Source organism: Cheilinus undulatus, linkage group 7 (genome assembly GCF_018320785.1).
Source record: "Cheilinus undulatus linkage group 7, ASM1832078v1, whole genome shotgun sequence".
Lineage (NCBI taxonomy): Eukaryota > Metazoa > Chordata > Actinopteri > Labriformes > Labridae > Cheilinus > Cheilinus undulatus.
The window spans coordinates 36,668,914-36,694,879 of record NC_054871.1 but is presented as its reverse complement, the minus strand read 5'-3'; the positions used below and the strand labels follow the sequence as shown (position 1 = coordinate 36,694,879).

The 25,966-nt window shown below is 38.5% G+C and overlaps 2 protein-coding genes and 1 long non-coding RNA gene across 6 annotated transcripts; 1 reads left to right on the top strand and 2 right to left on the bottom strand.

Moving 5' to 3' along the window:
- Positions 1-71: 71 nt before the first annotated feature.
- ahsg1 (alpha-2-HS-glycoprotein 1) lies at positions 72-6,879 on the bottom strand. Its single transcript, XM_041791456.1, has 7 exons — positions 6,628-6,879; positions 6,309-6,419; positions 6,091-6,175; positions 3,715-3,884; positions 3,401-3,517; positions 714-791; positions 72-524 (listed from the first exon to the last, which is right to left on the bottom strand). The coding sequence occupies exons 1-7, from the start codon at positions 6,820-6,822 to the stop codon at positions 312-314; spliced, it is 969 nt and encodes a 322-aa protein (XP_041647390.1). The 5' UTR covers positions 6,823-6,879; the 3' UTR covers positions 72-311.
- On the top strand, positions 3,894-15,850 carry LOC121512280. 4 transcript variants are annotated; one of them, XR_005992097.1, is made up of 6 exons: positions 3,894-5,684; positions 9,901-10,068; positions 10,172-10,202; positions 10,321-10,465; positions 12,864-12,996; positions 15,323-15,850. It is a non-coding gene; the product is annotated as an uncharacterized LOC121512280 (long non-coding RNA). The 4 variants fall into 4 exon arrangements; XR_005992095.1 differs by having other exon boundaries at positions 9,901-10,202; positions 15,323-15,417; positions 15,608-15,850; XR_005992096.1 differs by lacking the exon at positions 10,172-10,202.
- LOC121512276 (leucine-rich repeat-containing protein 24-like) lies at positions 11,185-25,923 on the bottom strand. The gene is made up of 8 exons (XM_041791454.1): positions 25,790-25,923; positions 19,444-19,628; positions 19,211-19,297; positions 18,665-18,856; positions 18,344-18,512; positions 17,820-18,082; positions 14,829-15,401; positions 11,185-13,155 (listed from the first exon to the last, which is right to left on the bottom strand). The coding sequence occupies exons 2-8, from the start codon at positions 19,609-19,611 to the stop codon at positions 12,751-12,753; spliced, it is 1,857 nt and encodes a 618-aa protein (XP_041647388.1). The 5' UTR covers positions 19,612-19,628; positions 25,790-25,923; the 3' UTR covers positions 11,185-12,750.
- Positions 25,924-25,966: the final 43 nt, after the last annotated feature.

The following is a 25,966-nucleotide window of genomic DNA, read 5'->3' as shown; positions in this document are numbered from 1 at the left end:
CTGCATATCTCACATAAAAATACCAAAGATTTTTCTTAAGGAACCCAAAGTATACTGCAGATGGAAAATAATGCTTTCAGGGTTTTTATTGTGCCACACATTAGAAGATGATAAATAAGCAAATATGTGCAAAACTCCTAACATTGAGATTGTTTGCAACAAAATGATTGACACCTTGCTGGTGTATGTATGTGTGTTTTTGTAAGGACTTAGACTTTTTAGGTTTTCTTAGCAATAACATTTATTGTTTAAATTGCAATAGTGTGTACCTTTTAGGACTGCCTTGGTTTTGTATTTGGGCAGAGTTCAAACTAATGTGACTCGCAAATTGGGTGGAACTCTTGTTCAGCCTTGGTATGGCAGGGATGAAGCACTGGAAAGGGCCGGGGTGGGGGTCCTCCATCAGCAGGTTCTGTGCCAGGGGGGCCAGGGGGGCCAGGGGGGCCAGGGGGTCCAGCAGGCATGACTCGATGAGTATGCTCACAAACAGGCTCCTGTTCACCTGGGCTTCGGGCAGTGGTGTCCTGTCAGCAGAATGCCAAAAGAAAGTAAGCATTTTTTCTGCATGTTTGTATAATATCTAACTGCAGACTCCAAATGTTACATACCGAGTTGATTAGTAATGTAGGGCATGGCACTCCAGATGAAGAGTTTACCATTAACAGTGTGGAAAAGATGAAGTACAAACATGCTGTGTCAAAATTTGAACTTACCAATGCTGGATAGAATTCACACTGAAGATTCCCAACACCATGTACTTTGGAGTACGATGATTTGCAGACAGCGTGTTGCTTTAGAGAGACAAGAGAATGAGGTTAAATAGGCAACTTAGTGACCAACAGTGTATGAAATAATCATCACTGTAACTTCAAGCTGCATTATTATCCTCCCTGAATGCAACATGACAGTAGCATAAAACTATGCTCTTTTGTAGGAAGGAACCATTAGGGCTAGCTGCACAGACTCAGGGAATCCAAAGGTGTTTAAAGACCAACAGTGAGGTAGTTCTTGACTTCATAGGGTTTGCAAACAATAAGGAATGTATACAATTACATCAGGTCTCCTATTGGCTTATTTTTCTTATTTATAGATTTGTGAGGGCAGACCGGTGGCTCATTTGTTAATGCTGTTGAGTCACAGCAGGAAAGTTTGGTGACACTTTATTTTAGTGGGCCCTAATTACTTAGTAATAGCCTATTTATGGTTATTGATGTAAGTATAATTATCTTGTAAATTCTAAAGAATAAGGGGGTAATTACCTTGTTATTACCCAGTAATTATGGAGTAATTACATAGTTATTTTTATTGTAGTAAGTATATTTACCTAGTAATATCTTAAGAAAGGTGGTAATTACTGAGTAATTTTGTAGTCATTACATAGCAATTTTGTCTTCAGTATAATTATATAGTTAGTTCGTAAGAATAAAGTGGTAATTACCTTGTAATTTCCTAGTAATAAATGAGTAATTACATAGTACTTTTGTAGTAATAAGTATATTAGTAATTTCTTAATAAAGGTGGTAATTACCAAGTCATTTTGTAGTCATTACATAGCAATTTTGTATTTACTATAATTATGTAGTTATTTCCTAAAATAAGGTGGTAATTACCTAGTTATTTCCTAGTAATAATTGAGTAATTACATCGTAATTTTGTAGTAATAAGTATTCTTATCTAGTAATTTCTCAAGAATGAGGTGTAAACTACCTAGTAATTATGCAATTATTACTTGGTTAATTTATAGTATTAAGTATTATTATACAGTTAATTTTCACAAATAAGGTGTTAATTACTTAGTTATAACTTGGGATTTGACCAAGTTAATATTCAGAAATATGGTAATATTAATCATTTACCTAGTGATAATGTACTAATTTCCAAGCAATTCCTCATGAATGTTGTAGCAATTCTTTATAATGCAACTTTTAGGTAATGTCTGAATGCCCTCATTCATAATTTCTTTAAAACTTCCTTCATGATTCAGAAGCACAATTCTTTAAGTTATATCTATCAGCCAGCTTTCCTAAGTTAAAGTTAGCCCTACCTCCATAATTCCCTTGTTATTTTTATGTTATTAAAAAAAGACATTTTGTCAAGTTACATTTAAAGCACAGTGGTAACCCTTTATATGCCCCCTACCTCTAGAATGCATTATAACATATGTTTACTTACAGTGTGTTATAACGCACCCATGATGCTTTACAACCACAGATATAAGCCCTCATGACTATTTATAATGCCTCATAACAGTACTTGCAACTATAATGCCAGTAGAAGGCATATAAAGGGTTAACATTGGGCCTTTAATGTAACTTAAAACAAGGCCTTTGAAAAATAAAAACATAAAAATGACTATGGAATTATGGAGGAAGTTCTCACTTTAATTTAGTGGGCTTATATTCAGAGATTACCCACAAATTACTTGTCATTTATGAAGGAAGTTCATAAACTTGAAATTACTCAGGAATAACTCACTTAATTTAGCGTGCCAAAATAAAGAAATTACCTGGGAATTATCAAGCATTTAATATAGAAAAACGATCGCATTATTTCAAAGAAATTATTTGGTAAAACACCATTCAATTACCAGAGAACTGCTACAATATTTATGAGGAAACACTTGATGGTTAACGCATTATTATTAGGTAAATGCTTTATATTACCATATTTTTGAGTAATTACTTGGTCAAATTCCAAATCATTACTAGGTAATGACCAACTTATTCTTGAGAAATTATTAGATAATTGTACTTATGATTATAAAATTACTCATTAATGGCACTAAAATTTCTAGGTAATTACTAGGTATTTACTAGGTAATTAGGGCCCACTAAAATAAAATGTAACAGAAAGGTCCTGATTTGAATTGTGGTCAGACAGAGCCTGTCTATGCATGATCAACCTATGCATTCGTGAGTTCTCACCAGGTACTCTGGCTCCCTCCCACAGACCAAAGACATGTTGGTTCAAGCTTAACTGGTGACTCTAAATTGACCTTAGGTGTCAGTGAAAGTGTGTCTGTTGGTTTCTATATATCAGTCCTGTGGCTGACTGGGGACCAGTACAGGATGTACAGGAAAAGTGTTGATGAACAGGAAAAGTGTTAAAGATAATGGATGAATTAAATGGATAGGTCTGTTTGGCTGCAGCAGCTTACCAGCCCAGCTGACATAAGTCTGTCAGCAGCAGGTGATACTGAAAAAAGGAACTCTGAGAAACAACACACTGCTACATCAATGCAAATCTAAACTGAACCAGGGCCTGGTTATCAAACTTAACAGAAGGTAAAGCTTGACTTAAGCTAAAAATTACAAATCAAAATTATTTTTTAATTCTGCGCATAGTATGACAAAATGTTGCTTTAAATATGTCTTAAGCTTTTGTGTGTTTGAGTTCTTACAGCTCTGTCAGGGCACAAGGATGGGCATGACTCTGGAACTCGTCTGGAAAACATCGGGCAGTTGGACTCAATGAGGGCGATCTCAGCAAAGTACATCATTCCTCGCATTGGTATGTACTAAGAGAAGGAGCGATAGAGTGTTAGGCATAACTCAGCCATATGACTTCCCAAACATACAATTATTTAGTGTTTTTGGCTGCTAAATCTTGTTACTGTTTTTATTTATTTCAGAGATGATAAACTAAAAAAGGGAAACTTGCAGTCTTGAGTCATGCAGGCAGGTGAAAGAAAGTGTGTGTGAGAGATTCTCTAACCCCAAGCCTGACTCGTCCTACTTCCTTCAGGATGAAATAGTGCTGGTTTGTGGTGTTCTCGTTGAATTTTTTCACTATTTCTTGTGCAGCCTTCACGCTTTCTGCGTCATTCAGTGCGATAAGCACCGGACAGTCAGGGCAGGTCCTTACCATTTCTTCTCTAGTGAGTACTGCATAAAGAGATAAGATGTATCAGGCTGTGGTATAAGGGTTACACATTATTCAAATTATGACTGGTCTCATTTTAGCAATTATATATGGTAAGACTGAACAGTTGGAAGGTTTATTAAAAATTAGTTGTGTTAAATTTTAAAAATCCAAACAGCTATTTCAGCAATATTTTTCTGAGTTGAAAAAACATATTTTTAGTTTCAACTAAACAGTTCTCAGTCATTCTCTGTTACTTTTTGTCATTGTACTCAAAATATTAGATAAGCATCCCTTGATCTGCAGATTTCCCAGAAAGCCTTCGGGCATTAGACACTTTTGCACCATAAGTAGAGTTACTAACTGAGAGAAGTCCTGCCTGTGGGAACTTACTTAACATTAAAGGAAAAGGTATTAATCTTTCTGAAAGACTGGACACTTGTAGGTTATCAAGAAATAAGCTGTATTAACTGACTTGTATTTTCTGAGCTGATAGAACTCAACAGTCCCCATCCCTTTTTTGTTGGTGCTGGTTCCATGAGTGAAATTCCCCATTCAAGGCCCCATAGACATTCTTTAAAATCCTTATTACAATGCTTTTAATGCATGAACCAAGCTTAAGTGCTACCTGAGTACTCATGACTACAAAACGTTGGATTTTTTGCAAAAAATGAAGAAAAGGGCAAAGGTACAAGACTGTACATATTGCTTTACAAGGAGGAAAGAACTACATATCCCACAATCAAATGTGATTCTTTTTTTTTTTTTTGTTAATAACAGCTTTTCAAGCTTTCAAACCACATATGAGCCTTTTTTCTCCACTAATCTTTATTGAAGTGATTATATTGAGATGACAGTGTCATAGTTTGAGCTTTCCTTGCTTCATACTGCAACAGCATGTACTATCCTCATTATCTGTTTATTTTGCTGTCAGGTAGGAGGGGCAGTGGGACACAACTGCAGACAACAGGTTTCTAAAAGTTATCCTAGAAGGATAACCACTAAATCGCAAGCGATAAATGGGAAAAGGGGGGGAACAAAAGCTCCAGAAAACTAGCCCACAACCAAAAAAACTCCCGTTCTTGACAATACTGAGAAAAGGGGAAACTAAACCACTTCTGCCGTGCAGCTGAAATGAACACAAACTAGTAGGGAGACTGAGAAATCTATCTTCAGATGAAAGAAAACAAAGATCATCAGACTGGTGTGAAAAGGAGAACCAAAACACTGGTTAATGCTTTCCAGCACAATAATCTTAATCCAGTGGCAACTGGTTATTCTCATAGAACGTAGACAAGTAATATATTACACAAAGCTTAGGTGACCTTTAACTTTCACACTCTCAAGAAAGAACACAGGGAGATGCTCTCAATACCTCTGATGGTGAGATAATGAGTCAGCACAGAGTGCTGCAGCCCAGGAATGTATATAAGTTTGCCACACCTGGCCCCAATCAGTGGCAAACAGCCACATACACCTAGTGGTGCGGTGATTGATCCACACCTGGCACTGCCCTGATTGACACACACCTGGCACTGCCCTGATTGACACACACCTGGCACTGCACTGATTGACACACACCTGGCACTGCACTGATTGACCCCCACCTGGCACTGCCCTGATTGACACACACCTGGCACTGCACTGATTGACCCCCACCTGGCACTGCCCTGATTGACACACACCTGGCACTGCACTGATTGACACACTCAGTGAGTTGCCAGGCTGATTGTCCTCACATTTTGCAAATAAACATGTGTTTTTTGAGGTTGAAATATTGCAAACTTGTCTCATATACATCATCCTTTTAAGCTCAGCTTGTGGTAAGTCTAGCTTGGATACTCCTGATAGTATGGCTAATAACCAATCAATCTAAGAATGCCTTCAATCAACTCAGAAAAATAAAAATGAAATAGCTATTATGGATTTTTAAGTTAACACAACTAATTTTTTACAACCTTTAAATGTTTGGTCTAACAGTGTACAATGCATGTTGCAATGTTCCTCTTGGGACTTACTGTATTCTTGCCTGACAATAAGATTTATAGTTATTAAGAGAAGGTGTTAAAGACATCAAGCATAAATTTAAAAGATTTCTCATAAGTCTTTTTTTTTACTCTTGACTTGATAAATCCTTAAATAAAGTATTAATATCTAATAAAATTGTCCAGTATCTATACATCCTTTCTTCCACCCCTGTAGGGTTTGATGCAGAGGAATGAATCCTACCTTTTTCAGTTTCACATGTATAACCAGTGACTTTGGCATCACTGTTTTCCACAGTTACCTTTACAGAGCAGGTTGCCTTCACTTCCTGAATAGAAACAAGGATGAAATTTCACTGTAGATACCTCACATATCCATAAACAAAGAATTTTGTCAGACTGTCAACTTTAGTTGAATATAATGCAGTGATTTGGTCTGCTCATTATTTGTTTAGCATTTACCCAGTCGGCGATTCCACGGAGATCACATTGCTCAAAAGATTTGGGGTTGACAACATGGCACTCTGTCTCTAAAAGTTCCAACGTTAGCTCAATGTTACAACCGCTGTCAACCTGGAAGCAACAGCAATGGAGAGTTTAAACTTCAGTTATTCATTCACAGTTATTACAGAGTATATCGACAGAAAAGTGTTATTCAACAAAGAAATCAGGCTGTCCTCTATGTTAAACAAAATGTTTAAAGAGTCTGACATTGATTTGCTTAAACAAACAGAATCTTAAACTCTGACTTCTTTTTTGCTGCTTTATCTCAGTTTCTTACCTCTACCATTTTGAAAACTACAGTCTGATTCAGTCTGAATTTGTAGCCATGCTCATGGTGCTTGTTGATGTGATGCATTGCCAGGTGTGCAGATGAAATACCACCATCAGTGCATGTTACAGGCTCCACATCTGGAGCAGCACTGCAGAGCAGCGCCACTGAAGACAACAGCACCAGCGTAGTAAGGCCCTCCATTGTGCACAGGAGAGTGAGAGAGAAGACTGCTGCATTCAGAGATATTATATAGACCTGCACGGGGTCATGGAAAAGAGGAGAGAGCAGAGGTGTTTAATTGAGAGGTGACCACAGAGCTGCCAAAGGCAGAGAACAAACAGAAACTTTACCCAGAGCCATGCACTCGTTTAAAGGTCAACTGAATCTATGGCAGTTTTTATACAGGCTTTGGCCACTGAAACGATTTCTGCTGAAGTAAAATTTGTATTAGAACGCACATGGTATGGCTAAATAATCAGACTGATATTGTTATTGTTCAATAGTAAAGGTTGGGTATTTATGCACAACTGCTGTGCGTTTCCAATAAGTGACATCTTTAGTTCACTTCTAGTTACTGATTGAAGTGCACGTGATTTTTCATGAAAAAGGCAAGCACATTTGTGGAGATATTTTGCGACAAATTGAAGGGCACCCATATTTTTTAGAAGGAGTGATTACATGTGATAAAACTTGGATCTTCCAATACAATCCTGAGACAAGACGACAGTTAATGCATTGGAAAACACCATTGTCAACAAGGAAAGCACCACAAAGCAAGTCCAAATTCAAGGGCATGTTGATTGTTTTCTTGGATATCATGCGGGGGTTTCCAAACTTTTTCCACTGAGGGCCACATACAGAAAACTATAACGATGGTGGGGCCACTGTCATACAATTCACCTTTAAAATATTAAAGTTGATAAATCCATTCCAATTTAGGTAAAGATTCGCTTAGTGATTGGATATGCTTAAAAATGGCTTGTTAATGGCTGACAAAGCAAATAGCTCGTCATTTCAAGGATCTTAAGGAGGCCTGTCAGATTTAAGGGTAGCCCTGGTTGGCCCTGGCTATCCCCATCTCAACCCTGGTCAGAATGAGAATGACGCTCTATGTACCAGAGAATTTACTGTATCATATCAGTTTCAGTCAAGGAAAAAGCCTGTCAAAATGTTTGTAAAGAGAACTAGCATGGTAGCACTGCCTAGTGCTGAGGCAAAAATATACACAAATCCAAATAAATTCAACTCATCTACACACACACTATACATTTTTTTGTTTTCCTATTTACAGATGAGTATAGTTTTTTGTCACCTTCCCGGACGAGCCCCCAAGGTAACACTAAAACTATACTCGTCTGTCAATAAGAAAACACAGATAGACTATAACACTACAGTCAAGCATTTTTATGATCTAATGTGGACCAATTTTCATTATTTTTAAGAATTTAATGTGGGCAAATTAAAAATGTGCCAAGGGCCACATTTGGCCCATGGGCCAGTTTGGACACCCCTGGATTGAGGGTATGGTTTTGAAGAAGTGGTTTCCAGAAGGTCAATGGTGATTTAACTCTATTATTAACAGGTTCTAGAAAAAATGTGCAAAAAAGTCAGGAGAAAGAGACAACCACCACCACCAGCTCCCACTGCACTCTCAGTAAAGTCGTTTCTGATCAGAAAACAAATCACAGTGTTTGATCACCCTCCCTATTCACCTAATCTAGCACCGTGTGACTTCCTTCTTCCTAAGAGGAGAAAGATACTGAAAACTGTTTCTGTGTAACGTTAGTCTCTTTTTAAACAGCCATACCTTGTATCTTTCTTTTTGTGTTGTCCACACACACACTCAAAAACAGTAAGAGGGAGTTGTTTTCACCTTTACTTGCTCAATCCCAATGACACTCAAAATGCAAAGTAACAGTTTGTACAAGGACACTGAAAAACAAATATGACCCTTAACTCATCAGCCCATAGTTCTGCCTACATTGATGTTAATCCAGTTGCCCTCGGTCTTGAACTTTCCTTGTCTGTTTTGGATTTTTGCCTGCCTGCCTTTGCCCCTCCAGTCTTGTTTGTCTAAGTTGGTTTACCCTCTTTTGAGCCAGGCTACCATTGATTTGACCTGTTTTACTTCAGGCTGTTACTGTGTAATAGATAAAATAGTTTAAGTTTTTGCTCTGTATTTTTTTTTACTTCAAGTCCTGATCACCTCATTATCCTGAGATAACCAAGCATTTCATGTATCAAAACTTAATCATCAAATTTACTTGACACACATATAGACTGATGTTTGTGTACCAACAAATGACAGAGAACCCATCGGCATCCAAGTCTATGGCTGTTTTCAGACTAGCAGTCCGTGGATGCATGGGTTATGCTGCTGAAGTGGGTGAACTGCTCTAAAACTTCCAAGCAGATTTGATGGCAGCATCCAAAGCATCCCCTCATGCTTGGATCTTTGTTTTGGCCCAGGAGACACGCATTCCCAATGCTTGAGCCTCCTCACTCAGAAAATTAGGAGCAATGCTATTGGCCTTAAGAAAATTTTCCACGCCATCTACCAGGTGGGGGCAATTTTCCCCATTAACTAATTTAAGAGATATTCACTAACATAAACCAATCACAGGAACCCATGCCATCTGCTGGGGCTGTCTGTTGTTGTATTTTGGCTGCTGTTCTGTCAATGTTTGACATTGGATTTATTGTGGGATCCTCAAGCATCAACTCTAAAGCTTTTTAAAAAATAATCTCATCATTTCTAAATATCGGTTAAGTCATAAAAAATTTAACATAAAGACATGAGCCTGTCACAGAACCTCTACTACCTCCTAAAACTGTCCTAATGATACGAATGGACTTAACTGACCATTACACAAGAAAAGGATAGGGCATAGGCTACCAAAGGAAAGTCATCTTAATACAAGGATAATCAGTGTGACATAGACTTTATTTTTCTTTACAATTGTTTTAAATAACTGAAGAAAACCAACATACAGAAAAAAAATGAACATATTTTTATGATATGTAAGAATATGGCACCACAATATACGTTTTAACAAAGGGCAAAAAAATATAGATTTAAACACAGCAAATGCACCTAATTTAAGCAGTTTGTTGTGTGTATCTGGATATGTATGTATGTAAATATATAGACATACAAACATTCTCATCGCTGTGTCCTGTTCATTTTCTATACTGAGAGAAAAGCACACTGAACCAGACCTGACACCTGTCCACTGACCACTGAGCTGATCACTACACCTTTGCTATTCATTCCAACAGAATCCGGGCAGGAACAAAAGCACCCTGGTTTTAAGATTGAAAGACTGGTTGTTACGCAAGGAGAGAATTCAGTTTACGCAGGGAAAAAAGAGAACAATTTTTAGGACTATGACGTAGTTACGTCTTTGAATGACACATGCCTGCTATGGAAAAGTCTTCAGACTCACAGTAAGTGCAACTCTTCAGTCATTTAAAAAGTCTCTACTTTGGCACCAGATACCATAGTTTTTATATGAATGCCTCATTGTTTATGGTTTATTTTTTCACTGAGACACAAGGACACAAACCATGTTTCCAAGAAGGTAAATATGAAAACGCACATAGGCAATGATTGGCCAACCTTTGTCTATATTTAATTTGATTTCTATATGTTCTCCTAAGTTGTTTGTCTCCTAAAATTTTTGTCCTTCTTTCTTCTAGTTTCATCGCAAGAGCCTCTCACCACTCTGACTTAAGAGTTTGGGTTGAAGCACAGATGTGTGCTTACTACCAGGCATTTCTGCCTGTCGCCACCTCCACCAGTGCCATTGGGCTTATCTAAATCTATACAAAGAAAGCATAGAAGGTAAGGAAATTTGTGTTTGTAGATTGTTTCGTTGTTGTAACAAAGCTTCTTGGCAATAGACTGTATACCATTGAAAAGTCTGTTTATTACCCTTTTAAATGGTACCACATTTGTCAGGAACATGCATTTGTGGGATGAGCAGCAGAGCTGAGTACGTGGGTTGTGCCCATGAAAAGTGTCAAAAAGCTTATTCTACCATTGCCTCTTGTTTGGTGGTTTGAATGATTGAAGTCTGAAGAAATAAGACAGTGGCAATTTAACAATTTAATCATTTAAAAAACAAAAGTAGTTTGTGGAAGAGCCATACACATCACAACAGCCTGGCTCCTCATGCTGTTCCCCAGCCTGGTCACACACTGCTGTGAAATGGCATCCCATTCTTCAACCAGCATTTGTTGCAAGTCAGCCAACGTGGTTATGTTGTCACTCTGGCACAAACAGCATGCCCAAGCTGATCCCACAAGTGTTCAGTGGGGTTGAGGTCAGGACTGCTAGCAGGCCATTCCATCCTCTCCACTCCCAAATTCTGAAGTTAGTCTCTGATAAACCCCGCTCTGTGGGGGCGAACATTGTCATGTTGGAGGATAGAGTTTGGTGGTGGAGATATGGGATTGTCACTGGTTGCAGAATCTCATCTCAATATCTCTGCATTTAAATTTACTTCAATGATGACAAGCCTCGTTTTTTCCAGAGAGAGAGAGCTGTTCACACTGCTTCCCCTAAAAGATGTTACTCTATCGTTGTGGCAATCAGTATAGCGTTCTGTGTGTCCTCTACACACTTTGACCCTATGATCCAACTGCTGTAGTCAGAATCTGGCAGCCCTATGAGACCGGAGACTGGCTGCGTGCAGTCTGTTCTGGATTGTCTGGGCAGAGAGCCGTCGGCCATAATCATCCTGCACATCTGTAGAAGACAGGCTACAGTTCCTAAGTGCTGACAGGGTGAGGAAACAAGTCTCTTGGGGTGTCACCTTCTTGAGAAGCCCAATTTGCAGCCTGTCTCTAACATCCCCTGATATCTGGAACTTGGCCTACAGTCTGGAGATGGTACTAGGGCTCACTCCAAATAATGCTATGATTTGATTTTGCAGACCACCAGCTTGAAGTTACCCTGTCACACTGGTCCTATCCACATACAGTAAGTCAATCATGGCATGCCAATTCTTGGAGCAGACCCCTATTGATCACTGTAGCAAAACCCATGCTCACAGGTGCCTGACTGTCAACACCAGAAGGTCAAAACAAAAGTCATTACAGACAGCAGAATAAGCTGTTTGACACTGGCAGAGAAGATTTGCCACATCTTTCATGGGCACAACCCACATACTCAGCCCTGCTGCTCATCCTGCAGATGCAAAGGGGAACAAACAGGCTCTCCAACAGTATAAGATTTATTGCCAAAAAGCATTGTTTCCTTACTTTTTGTGCCAAGTTTAGATTCAATGACCTACATGTGCCATCTTGCTTTATGAAGTGATCTACAGTTAAAAACGGCAGGCTCAGGGAAGGTTGCTAACACCACAGAGACACAATGTGTGTTGTTCTTAACCCAGACAGTATGCTGATCAAATCTATCAGCTAGACAGTTGTTGAGAGTCCAAGTAGGAATAAAAAATCAGTGTAAAAATCAATTCTCTGCAATGATAATCATGCTTACACATAGAAACAAATAGTTAAAGAAAGTATGCTGTTGCTGCTCCACTGAAGAACCTTAAAGCCTTCAGAGACTGAGATCAAACAAAAGATGTCAATACATAAATAACAGAGGTTCTCTCATGCCCATGATCTTGAAGATAATCAATAAGCACTTGCAATCGATCTTTGTCTGAGTCTTGTCTAGAGATGTTAACTCTTGTCCTGTAAGGATAGTGGAAGGACTGTAGATGTAAAATAGTTCTGGTAAATGCTGATCCAGATGTTCATGAAGAAAGAAGTTTAGCTATGTGCAGCTCAGTGAGTCCAACTATAATTGGAGGGTATTGGCACTAGATGGCCAATCTATGCACCAGCCAACTCACGACTGACATTTGGTATCAGGTCACAGTATGTCATTAAAAGTTCAGCTGTTGATTTTACAAACCACAGTGCTTGCTCTGCAAGTTAAGAGAAGCTTCTCATAAAGACTCATTACACCACCAGCAGGGATTGGAGTTTCCTTCAGTTCCTGGTAGATTCCAGTAGTGGCACCCTGACTTTCCTCTGATAAGATGTGACAGGCTTTGCAGTAAAGTACCGTCTCTAACACACAAATTCCAGTGTGCTGAGGGGAATTGTCTCCCCTTTTCAGCAGTGGATTTCATAAGCAATTTGAGAGTCCATGAACAGACCTGTGTGATTGAGAAACATCCCCTCAGCTTCTGAAGTGATCACAGGCTCTGCCTCCCCTCCCTCCCCAGCTATTCTCCTCATGGTCCGTATGTCCCCCTCCTGCTGCTGCTGCTTGTTTGCGGTCAGAGAGGGGCTCATGGTCTGGCCTGCCCCCGAGGAGAGAGTGTGGCTCGAGGTGTCAGATGGAGCGGGACAGCCCAGGTTAGTGGTGGACACAGCTGTGGGAGGAGCAGGTGGCAACACCGGCTTGGCTCTGTTAAGAACGTACATCTCATGGCCACGTTCATCACGGTACTCCTCCAGCTGGGCGAAGGTGGTGGGGCCATCAGAGTAGTCATTCACATACAGGATGCTCTCCTCCTGTGGTTAGAAAATAATATTCATCACTTACAGGGTGCAGTTACTGTATATGCAGTACATTAAAAACAACAACAACTAAAGAGAGTTTACTGTTATCCATATGTTCAAATATTGCTCATTATAGCGTAATCAGGAGATCAGGTATTGGTATAGGGATGCTATTTAATTGAAGGTTTTGTTATCTATAAGTTTAAGAAATGTAGCAAGTCTGTTTTGATGACTTCTTAGCTTTTCATGACACCCATGTGTTAAAGAAGGTGGTAAACCCCGTTCTTTCAGTATAACGTACAAACTGACCTCCTCATGGGGAATACTCTCTCTGCAACATTTTTAGATCCAGTGTTTAGAAATGTTCTCAAGAGCGTAATCAGTGGGAAAACTGCTAGAATAAATCTTGACCATAGACTGCAGACTGGAAATCTATTTAGAAAATACAGGAGCACGTACAAATTACCGATGCTGTGTCTGGATTTTGAAAGATTACCTGTGGAGTACCACAGGGATCAGTGATTGGCCCAATACAGTTCATTCTTTATATCAATGATATCTACAATGTTACTGATGTTGTGTTAATATGTAATATTTGCAGATGATACACATTTATTTTACTCTGATAAGGCTTTAAAAGAGCATAGCCGGGAAACCTCAAAACTTGGTTTGATGTCAATAAATTCTCTTTAAATATTAAGAACACTGAGTTTAAATGCAATACTCCTCCACTTTAAGTCACAAGTCTACAGGCCATTGTTGCCTTATACTTTTCTTTTCACAATATTAACTGCTAAGAAAATGTTTACCATGCTTATGTTTGGTATTTTTTCTTCAGCACAACCTCAACTTCATGAAATGAAAACTATTTTTAAATTTTAACTAACTGTTTGGATGTAACACCTCAAAAAAATGCAGGAAATAGTGCCAGAGTTGCTGATATCCTGCGAACTTTGTTTTCCTACCTGCCGCTGGACTTCAGCCGACTGATGCCTTTAACTGGTGTTACTTTCTGCCAACCACATGGAAAAACCTGCAGCTTTTTTTCCTCTCTTACTGACTAAACAATACCCAAGTTTAAAATGTTGTATACTAAGAACTGTTTGGCATTTTATGCATTCCAAGACTGTGAGGGATTCCCAAGATGTGCAAATTAAACATACAAAAATGTATAAGTGAGCCAAAATCAAACTAAATACTGAAAAAACAACTATATACATTGGTGGTTTTTTCCAGTTTTACCTGTCCCCTTGTACAATATTTTATGTAAAAAAATTCAATGACAATTAAGATACATGGGCTGTATTTTTACAAAATGAATGATTAGCAGATAGTTAAAATGTAAGGACATATTTTTTCCTTCAAAATGACATAAAATGTCAAATTCATAAAGAATTGATCAGTGTCACTCCTGTACAGCTTGGAACACTGTAACCCATTTGTAAAATTAATCCTTACATCAAATTCAAATGATCATATCTCCTGTTTTAACAGACCTATTGACATAAAAAAACTGAAAGAGAGCTTTAAACTTACACATTCCACATAAAGTGATTGTAATGCAAAATGTGTCTGTTTTCATGCCATCACATGACAAAAACTGTGCATGATGATTTCAAGCCAGCGTGATCATGGACTTCTAAGGTTTAAACAAAAAAAAGGGTGGAAAAAAAGCCTAAACTCACTTTCTCAGCTCCATCAGCTTCCTTGTCTCGTTGATGATGTCGACTGTAGATCATAGCAACCAGTAGCAGAGCAGTGAGAGCCAGCAGAGAGATGCCAACAGCAATGGCAGTCTGAGTTGCAGCTCCCAGTGCACTGAAGGCCATGCTGCCAAGAGCGTACAGTGGCTCCCGGCTCACATCTGAGCCCATAGCATGGCCGTGGCTCCTTAACCGCGGCCAGGCGGGGGAGTATGCTGAGGACACCTGCGACCATGACGCCCAGATTGAAGAGGAAGATGAAGAGGAAGTAGATGAGTTGATGGCTAGCTGAAAGGTCACTCTGGCCACGCCCCCTGCATTCCAGGCTTCACATTCATAAAAACCTGCATGAGCCACAGTCACATTACTGAGAAACAGCATCCCGCTGCCAGTGTCAGGGTCAAAGCGTTCACCCTCTGTCTTCTGAAGACTGACTCTGCTTTCCTCTGAAGGCTCCTCTGCTCTGCCTCCTCCAGATCCTCCAGCACCCAGCTCCTGTACCAGGCCTCTGGGAGAAAGCACCACTTTACCCTGGGACGCCTTCTTCCAGGTCACCTGAAAGTTCATAAAGGTTCTGTGATCAGTGCTCCTGAACATACACACAATAGTAATACTAAGTAAAATCAACTATAAATCTAGATGGAATATTTAACAGTGGCTTTCGATTAGGTATATCTTTGTGTTATCCAAAGGTCTAAAGACTATTATTGGATTCCAGGCGTTTCTCATCTCAAACTCTGTCTTAAATAATTTCTGTGCAGAAATGAATGCTGGGACAGTTTCAGCTTGCTGCAGTCTTTCCTCCTGGTTCATGCTTCATTAAAGGGCCTCCTACATGTCCCTCCAATGTAAAGGATGATACACTCAACTATGAGTTAACTGTGTTCACATGGCAACTGGTTATTTTTGGAGAACAGTCCTCAAAATGATGGAGCTATCCTTGAAGCTTTAGCCTGTGTATGCACATGTCTTCTTTGGAAGCAAAATGCTCATTAAAAGTTGGAATGATACCAACTCATGTCTTTCCATTTGCTTTTTTGAATTTAGGTATTCAGGTACTATCCAGTTCTCAGTCCAGGAATCAATTATTCTACAAACATGAAATGCAAAAATGATAATTATTCCATGCTGTATAAAAAAAAAAACAGAAGACGCCGGTATAATGTGAGCCTGCAGACCACACTACAACACTGTTAGTATTTTCCATTATTAGCTGAAGGAGAATGGCCACTGTTTGCCACAAGAAAGGTTTCCAGCATTGGTATTCAGGAGGATTTTTCAATATTTTAAAAGAAAAAAACTTAAAAAATTATTATTGATTATTTATTACACTGAGTTCCCTTTGTTAATCAATAAAGAATATCTTCTTTTTAAGTGTACAAGTGGTTCTCTGGTTATATCTCACTATTCCACATCTGAATCTCAAGTTCACAGTAATAAGTGGTTTGGCCTCTGTGGAGTAAAAACTGAAGAGGACATTAAAAAAGACATCAATTGTATTAACATCATTAAGAGTTATGAAACTTCCTGAGGAGTGTGTAGCAGAAGGGTTCTATGCTCTGAACTGAACATACGTAAAACACATGGCACCACCCTAAAAACAACAGGGAAAAGAGATGAGGGGAAAAAATACACTTTTTTCATGATGATATAAAAAGCTATCTGCCCATCTACCAAGGTGTTTAAACAAAACTATATTAAGCTTTATGAAGCAGCAAAGAAGCGGGAGCAGAAAGGGATGTCTGGAGGAAATCCAAAGAAATCATGAAAATCCAACTAAACTCCTTTTTAGAAAGGTTGGGCCACAGTGATAAAAAGAAAAATTATGGATTGTCTTATCAATCCATAATTTTGTCAATTAAAATCCTCAGCATCTTTGTGTTGTCAGTAGTTGAGTGCCTTATGGTTGCAAACAGTTTAAACTCATTCACACTTTAACTTAAAGGTGTGGACCAAACAGGGCCGTCCATAGGTGGAGTAAAGGGGAGAGCTTTCTGGGGCAAAACCAAAATGGTGGGGGGAATACTTGTGAAAAGATTTTAAAAAGTGGTGATAAGTGGCAAAAATTGGTTTGATGTGGCAAAAAGAAGTGTCTACAGTGGGCAAATGGTGGCAAAAATTGGTTAAGAGTGCCAATAGGGGGCAAAAAAATGGCAAAAACAGACAGAATTTGATTCAAGTGGCGAAATGGGGCAAAAGGCTGCCAAATGGGTTAAAAGTGGCAAAAAGAGTGTGCAGAAATATGCAAAAAAATTGGCAAAAAAGGCAAAAATGGGCAAAATTGGTTAATTTTGGCAAAAAAAAATGTTCCAAAGAATTGGCAAAAGTTGGTTTAAAGCAGCAATAAGAAGAGCCAAAAATTGACAAAAAAGCAGTGAAAATGTAACAAAAGTGGCAAGAAAGTGGAATTAAGGGAAAAAAGCAGCAAAAAGAAATTAGGTTAAAACTGGTGAAGAGCAGTGGTAGAATGGGTGGGAAAATAGGCAAAAAAGCAATGAAAAAATGTATTAAAAGCAGTAAAATGGGGTACAAAAAGGGAAAATGGGTTAAAAGTGATGAAAAGATGTAGCAAAAATGGGTCACAATTAGCAAAACGGTGGAAAAACTGGTAAAAATGGGTACATTTGGCAAAAAATGTAAAAATGAATAAAACTGATGCCCCTGTATGACATTCAGAAGCAAACCAGACAAAGAGTTAGAGTGATAATGTTTTTCATAATGCCTGTCAGAGCTGCAGCATGGCCGTTCTCAGAAGATACAATTTACAGCCTTAATAAGGTAAATAACTTATTTTGCGCAGTACAACTCTGTGGCTGTTACAAGTCAACAGATCAAACTGAAAATTACCAACCAGGTTACGAAACAACCACTACTTTTCCTCATTTCCTTCCCCATATTAACTAGTTTTACATTGCCTATGTTACTCACATACAGTAATAGACAGAGTACCTCTGAGATGCTATCTAATCCTACCTGTGGCCGAGGGTATCCAGATGCATGGCAGGACACCCTGAGACTCTCTCCCAGACGCACGGCTAACCTTCTGGGCTCCAGCTGCACTAGTGGAGGGATACAAACCAGACTGTTGAGGGGGACCTCCACCAGGCTGAGGTGGGAAAGGCGTGGTGGTTCGGTGCAGACCAACCGACGTTCTGCAGAGCTGAGCAGCCTCTGGCCCTCCTCATCAATCCAGGTCCTCAGCCAGTGGAGAGCACAATCACAGCGCCAGGGGTTGTCTACAGGAAATATACAAAACAAGGTTATTCAATGAAATTGATTTTAAAAAATAGATAACCAGTTTTTAGTCAAGAGGAGTCTGCCTGCATGCTTGAATGTAACCCTGAAAATTGTTAGACTCCTTTAGAGGTTTCTTGATTTAAGCTTCATGTATACAACTTTGCAGCAGTTTGCAACTACGTCAGCTTCAGGTGGCTCTAAGCTCTTCATAACACAATGTTGCCAGAGTTCAGGCTGAGATGCCATTTATCCAGTCTCACCTGTAATCCGCAGCACCTGCAGGCTGACCAGTGGTCGTAGAGTTGCAGGGCCAATAGTGTGAAGATTATTTCTGCTTAGGTCCAGTAGAGCCAGAGAGCTCAAACCAACCAGAGCCTGGTCTGCCAACATCTCTATACTGTTGTGCTGCAAATGGAGCTCCTGCAGACGCTGCAGAGACAAAGGGAGGTGCTCATTTATAAAGCTTAATAGAAATGAGATCTGCTATAAAATATATCTTGCATCATGATGTAGTTTATTATAAAAATCTGGAAGTTTGACATGAATATTCATCATCATCCATGAGTTTTATCACGCCTTACCTGTAAGCCACGGAAGGTGTAGTCAAGGAGGCGTGTTATGTCATTTCCTGCGAGGTAAAGAATGCGAAGATGTTCAAGTCCCTGAAACATGTCAGCTGTCACCAGATGGATCCGATTCCCGTTTAGAGCCAGCTCCAACAGCTGACCCTGGTTCTGGAAAGAGCCGGGCTCCACTGCTGAGATGGTGTTGTTCTAGAGGGGTAGGAACATAAAAATCAAAAATGTGTCTGCTGCTTATGCTCAGGAACTGCAGGTAATTGGTTTACATGGCATTGTAAACTCAAGGCGCATGGTTTTAAAATTACTGCCTAAGCACAGTTTCCCTCCTACTGGGACGGACCTCCGACTTGGTCACACAACCACAATTTCAATATGAAAAATACATTTCCACTTTTAAAAAGTTTTGGGCCAGTTTAACAGTATTACATTATCTAATAATATGAAGTTTAGCTAACAATTAAAAAAAAATAACAAATGCACAACTCCCTCAGAGCAAGTTCTTTAAGCCCTTTCCTTTAGGTGTGTTGGTAGGTATTGATTTATTACCTGCAGGTACAGATAGTGCAGGTGTCTCAGCAGAGTGAGATCCTGTCGACGGATCTGACCAATCACATTATCCTGAAGGAAGACAGTCTAGGTAAAGAAAAAAGGATGAAAAGAGATGAGGTGTGAGGTTATGTCAATGTTTGTGAATGTTTCAAAGAAAAACAGAACACCTAGTTCTGGTTTCAGTCTGCTGTGTTGTCAGGGACTGCCCTCTTTCACTACACTGAACCTACCTGTGTTGATGGAGGAACATGTTTGGGGATGTTTTTGAGGCCAGTGGAGCCACACTCCACAGTGAGGCTGTAGCATCGACAGCTGACAGGGCAGGAAGTGGTTGCTTGAGCAGGACTTTGGATGAAGAGGAGTATCACAGAGAGCAGAAGCACCAATAACAAAGCCATCACACCAACAGACAGGACTATGGATGAGAGGAAAACATGACAAATAATTTTCTTCATCAACAAAGCCAACAAGAAGACTATGCAAGCTCCTGACAGCTGAGCTTTCATTTGTTATGTGTTTTTGATATCTATCTATCTATTTTGATTAGTAGGACCAGATAAGTATAATTGTCCCCATGTGAGGACAGTGGATCTATTTTACTGTATAACACGGTAGAGACACCATTGTGTAACACAATATGAGCCATTCTACCAAACTGGTGCAAGAGCAGAGTATGAAATATCCTGAAAAAACTATTTATTCTCAAAATATTTTATGCCTGCATAAACACTCATGGAATATATTTCTACATTTTTCCACTTAAATCTGTCTTTATGTTTTCACCTAATATTGGTTTTGTCTCTAGATTTGTCAGCACTGAAATAAAATGTTTTATGAGATAATAGAAACAATCTTAAAAAGTTTTTTACATTTGTTTAAATCAATATACTAAACAGATTATTTAAACATTTATTAAAACATAAAACATATTTTTATTGCACATTTTACATCACTAGCTGTCAATCTTGGGTCAAGTGTCAGTGGCATTGCAAGTTGAAAGTGATCTTTTATTTTAGAAAACAAATAGTTCTTCTCAGGCCGGCCCACAGAATTGGCTTGGCCCCTGATAAACCTAGAGAACTGGCTCTCACCAGCTGTGATTTATTGATATCAATGTGTGTTGGATCAGTAGCATTTGTGCTAGCGTCCTGGCTAACAGTTAGCTCAATTTGGAGCTAAAAGTTGTGTGAAACTGTGCCACTTTTAACACATTTTTGCCTGTTTTTGCCTCTTATTTGCCATTTACAACCCATTTGTGCCACTTATATTTAGCACTTTTATCCCATTTTTGGCATATTTTGCCTGTTTTCCACTTTCAACCCATTTTTGTTGTTTTCCCTTTATTCACTGACCAATTTGCCATTTTAACCCTTTTTTGTTACTTCTTTTTGCAACTTTTAACCATTTTTGCTGTGACCTTTACCCCAATGTTTTTGTTGATTTTGACAAAATTTTGCTACTTTATTTTCCATTTCAAACCAATTTTTTTTTTTATCGGTTTTCACTCTTTTTCCCCATGTTTTCCACTTTTAACCCATTTTTGCCACTTAAATGCAGCACTTTTATCCCATTTTGACCATAATTTGCCCATTTTTGCCATTTTTAACACATTTTTTCTATTTTGCACCCTTTTCTCTGAATAATTTTCTGTTTTAACCCTTTTTTGCTATTCCTTTTTGCCACTTTTTGCTATTTTTCGCCTTTTTTTCCATTTTTCAGCCATTCTTAACTTTTTAAAATCCAATTTTGGCCACTTTTGTCATTTCATTTGGCACTTTCAACCCATTTTAGCCGTTTTTCACCAATTTTTACCCAACTTATCCAGGTCAGATAATATGCACCCATCTTTGCTCTTTTTGGCATTTCTTGTCACTTTTGTTGACATTTTTTGCTTCATTCTGCTCATGTTGTACCTCCTTGAACCAGTTTTGCTGCTTTTAATTCAGTGTACCCATCCACATTGTTATCTCCCCCAATAAATAGGTAATTTTGTTTTAAGAAGATTGGTTTTCATTTTGAAAAAGGCTACACTGTACTACAATATAAGTCAATAAAATTCATGTTTTATTGCTTTGATAGGAGTGGTTATTATTCAGGTTAGAAATTAAATACAGTTACTGCAGATTGACTGTACAATAGACCAGTTGTTCTCAACCTTGGGGTTGGGACCCCCTTGGGAGTTGCGAGACACTGAGAGGGGGTCACCAGATGTCTTTAAAAAACCTAAGAATATTTTTAAAATTACACTGTTGCCACTTTACACCAATTTTACCAAATGTTAACACTTTTTCATTGTTTTCAACACCAATTTTGCCAATTTTGAATCATTTTTGCCACCTAAAACCCGTTTTGTGCATTTTAAACCACCAACACTTTTTTCTGCCTGTTTTATCCACATCTAAACCAACTCTTGCCACTTTCTGCCTATTGTTGCCTTTGTTTACCCATTATTGCCACTATTAACCGCTTTTTACACCTCCTTTTGCCCATACTAACCACAGCTAAACCATTTTGCCAGTTTATATCAAAATTTTCATACCCTTCCCCCTAATTTCCAACAATGTTTTGCACTTTTAAGCCATTTGTTATTTAAATATCCAATTTCACCACCTTTCAACAGTTTTTACCATTCTTTACTACACAAATGATTAAATAAATATATTTGTTTCTTTGATAAGAGTGATTATTATTCAGGTCAAATATAATATATGGCTTTCACAGCTTAACTTTACAATTGACCATGATTTTGCTGAACTCCATGGGACCCCAGTTTGGCTGGGTCCCGGAAACCACCATCTTTATCCCTCCTCATGGATGGCCTTGTCTGCACATGACTATTCTTGAATGCTCATGGCTGTGTCTAACCACCTCCAGGTAAAGCAGGGGTTCCCTGTCTCTGGCACCTTTATTTTGGGGTCATGGGCTGAAAAGGTTGAGAACCACTGCAATAGACCATGATTTTGTTGACTTCCATAATTTGACTGGACCCCAGAAAGCTCTCCCCTTTATCCCCCTTCATGGGCGACCTTGGCTCTGCTTGGTTCTGCTTAAGACAAGGGGCAATATGTCATAAAGCAGCTATCTCTAGATACTGATTTCTTTCATTCAGACGGATCTCAAAGGACACATTGGTTCAGAGGTCTGGCAATCTGCCTGCGCTTGTTTATTGTGGAGTCTTTTTTCCAGTGTTCAGATTTAAAGTACAACTTGGTGAGAAAAGAAATCTTTTAAAAAAAAAAGTGCACAAGGTTGAACTAATCTGCAGACTACTCCGAGAAACGCTGAAGGTCTAACTGAGCTCAAAATGAATCTTTAAGTACATGATAAGAAAATACTCCTCCGTCACTGAGAAAAAAAGAGAACTATCAAGGCAGTAGTGAAGTGTATTCTAACAGCGACTTTGAGGAGGATAATTTCTTTATACTGGAACACACTTGTTACAATACAAATACTGATAACTCTACAACAAAACAAAGCTCTCTGTGTATTTACTCGAGACTAGGATCACGGTCGTCATAGAAACCATCCCTGCTATGAGGATTGACTCGCACATAAATCATTATCAAGGACTTTTCTTTGTCTCCTTTAGAATTGGATGCCTGCACATCTCATCCTGAGTGTTCTGTTGCAATCTGGGAAACATTCTTCTACAAGGTTTGTTTCTGCAAAGCAAAAATACGAAAGCCTAATACTCCAGTAAGTACTGTTATCTGACGTGAGCTTAAATTGTAATAGTATTAAAGAAAAGCTTTAAAATCCTAATGAGCCAAATACATCCTTCAAAAACTGGATAATATGCAGACAAGGATATGGGACACGCTACTATAAAAAATTATATCCATTTAAGTGGTAAAAAAAGAGTGTTATGAATTGGAAATCATACTATGAGGAATCTTACAAATATGAATATTCTGTACTCCACAAAGTGCTAAGAGGACTGCAAACTACGTGAGGAATTCATCCTTTGAAACACTGGCTTCACAGGCCAATCTACACATCAGCTTTTATACACACACATTCTCACACATTTACAAGGTCACCATGATGCTTCCCGGAGCACGTTTGGTTCCATGTCTTGCCCAAGGACACTTGATATGTAGACTGAAGGGGGTTGTGACTGAACCACTAATATAGCAGTTAACAAAGGATGACCCACTCTAGCCATGCAGCTGCCCTTAGAAAGGGTAAATAGATATCGATATGCAAAGCCAGACCCTGTACAAAATCAATCTTCAAATAAAAATAGAAAGATAAATTATGTCTGTCTTATGTAATTATTTCTACATTCCTGTTTACCTATAATTTTGTATCTGCACATCATGTCCCAGTGGTCAATTCATTAGGTACACCTGTAATTTTAATTATAACTGAACAGTACTGAACTGTAAGGTCATTAATCTCTTAAACGCTGTAAAATAGTTAGGAAATTTTAGTTTTCACTGAGTTTATAGTTGGCGATAGTGTCCAATGGCACTAAATGGCACTAAACATAGAGTCAACTGATCTGACACCTTTCCACAAGGCCATCCATAAGGGGGATAAAAGGGAGAGCTTTCTGGAACCTAGCCAAAGGGGGGGGGCCATGAAGTTCAGGAAAGCCATGGACCATCCCAAAGCCAATCTGTGAAAACATCATTTTATATCTAACCTAAAAAACAACCACTCTTATCAAAGAAACAAAAGCTTTTTTTTTTTTTTTTACATCTATTTATACTGTAGTACGATATAACCTTTTTCAAAATGTAAGCCTCTTTTCCGAAAACAGAATTACCTTTTTTATCTGTGATGTTCACAATGTGGATGAGCACACTGAACTAAATGATTAGGAAAGTAATGAAACACTTCACAGCTAAGCCAGGATCTGCAAAAATGTCAAAGTGCAAGAAAATATAGTGAAGGAACTGAAATAACATAAGGAAAATAACTAATATAACTAAATTAAGTAACTGAAAAAATGCAAAAACAGGGGGGGAAAAAGAAAAAATTGGTTAAAAGTGCCAAAAAGTGATGGCAAAAATGAATTAAAAGTGGCAACAATTGGTTGAAAGAGGCAAAAATTGGATAAAAGCTGCAAAATGGGTCAAGAAAAGCAAAAAAGGGCAAAATGGGCAGGAAATGGTGAAAAGCAGTTAAAAGTGGCAAAAAAGCAGTTAAAATTTGTTCAAAATTGGTCAAAAGTGGCACAAATTGGTGTAAAAATGATGTGAAGTGGTTACAGAGTGGCAACAATTGGTTTAAAGAGGAAAAACTGGGCTAAGAGCTGAAAAATAGGTTATGAAAGGCCAAAATGGACAACAAATTGTGAAAAGTGGTTAAAAAATGGCAAAAATGAGTTAAAAGAAGCAACAGTTAGTTAAAAGAAACAAAAATTTGCTAAACGCTGCAAAATGGGTCAAGAAAGATGAAAAGGGGCAAAAAGGGCAGGAAATCGTGAAAAGCAGTACAAAAAAATGGCAAATAGAGGTTAAAAATTGGTTGAAAAGGGTTAAAAGTAGGAAAAAATGGTGTAGAAATGGTGTTAACTTGTTACAGAGTGGCAGCAATTGGTTTAAAGAGACAAAAATGGGGAAAACGCTACAAAATGGGTTAAGAAAGATGAAAAAGGGGCAAAATGGTTGGGAAATGGTGAAAAGTGGTTAGAAAATGGGTTAAAAGTGGAGAGAAATTTAAAGGCAAAGTGGATTAAAAGTGGAAAAATGTTGGGAAAATGGGTGGGAAATGATGAAAATGGTTAAATGTGGCATGAATTAGTAATCTGAACTATAATAGCTTGACACACTTATCAGCTCCAAAATGAAGTAACTGTTAGCCAAGGCGCTAGCACCAATCCTACTAATTCAACGCACATGCATTGATAACAATAATAAATCACAACTGGGGAGGCCCCATTCAATGGGTTTTTCATGGGTCCAGCCAACTCTGTGGGCAGGTCTGCCTTTCCAATATTATCATTAATATTGATCCTTATGAATAATATTATATTGCAGTTTATTTAAGGGCCATTTTAAATGCCAATGTTTTTTTGTGCATTTGCCATTAAATAGATCTTCAGTTTCAAAGACTTAAATGAATAATTTGGCAAATATAATCTGTGACAAATCAGATAACTGCCAATTGTAAAACAATTTCTGCATTTAAATAATCAATAATCATATCACTTTAAACTGTATTTATTTATCTATTTATTTTTTGTATTGTCAAGTCCACTATTCTGGGTGTAGCCCTGATGGTAGAAAATAAAAAACTGTGATACCTGTGAAACGACCAACTGTGAAATACACTAAAGACAGTTTGATTTTTAAAATGCGGCTTCTGCACCTTCAGCATATGAGATGGGGAAATGTGGGGAGGCTTATATCCAGCGTCTCTGCAGGCCATGCCACCTTAGGTTGAGCCCACAACACACAATAACAGTAAACAATAGCCTTTCAGAGGGGAATGCGCGTCAATCAGTACCAAAAAGACAATGTAGACAAACGTGCTGCAGATCTAAACCGTTACTGATGTGTCTGTTAACATTGCACATAATATATGACGAGGGCTTCTTATAAATATGATCACATTGTTGTTTCATACCTGGTTTGGGAGAGATGGACGAGACTCCGGAGGCGGCGTCTACTCTACACGGTGCCCACTTCTTTCCTCTTGCGTATGACCCTTAATGATGCGATTTATTTTTTGTTTTGACAAAATAAATCTCCCGACATCTGAGGGCACAGCTGCCACTGATGGACGTTGTCTGTATGCAGAGGA

What these genes read in the sequence shown, in the direction of transcription:
- ahsg1 (XM_041791456.1), bottom strand. Translation starts at nt 6,822, where the DNA reads ATGGAGGGCCTTACTACGCTGGTGCTGTTGTCTTCAGTGGCGCTGCTC. An exon ending in CCTTGTGCCCTGACAGAGCT is followed by an intron (nt 792 to 3,400) that starts GTAAGAACTCAA and finishes GTCTCTCTAAAG; the next exon opens with CAACACGCTGTCTGCAAATC. An exon ending in GTGAATTCTATCCAGCATTG is followed by an intron (nt 525 to 713) that starts GTAAGTTCAAAT and finishes TTCTGCTGACAG; the next exon opens with GACACCACTGCCCGAAGCCC.
- LOC121512276 (XM_041791454.1), bottom strand. Translation starts at nt 19,611, where the DNA reads ATGGCTTTGTTATTGGTGCTTCTGCTCTCTGTGATACTCCTCTTCATC. An exon ending in TGCACTATCTGTACCTGCAG is followed by an intron (nt 18,857 to 19,210) that starts GTAATAAATCAA and finishes CTACCCCTCTAG; the next exon opens with AACAACACCATCTCAGCAGT. An exon ending in GCAGGTGCTGCGGATTACAG is followed by an intron (nt 18,083 to 18,343) that starts GTGAGACTGGAT and finishes TATTTCCTGTAG; the next exon opens with ACAACCCCTGGCGCTGTGAT.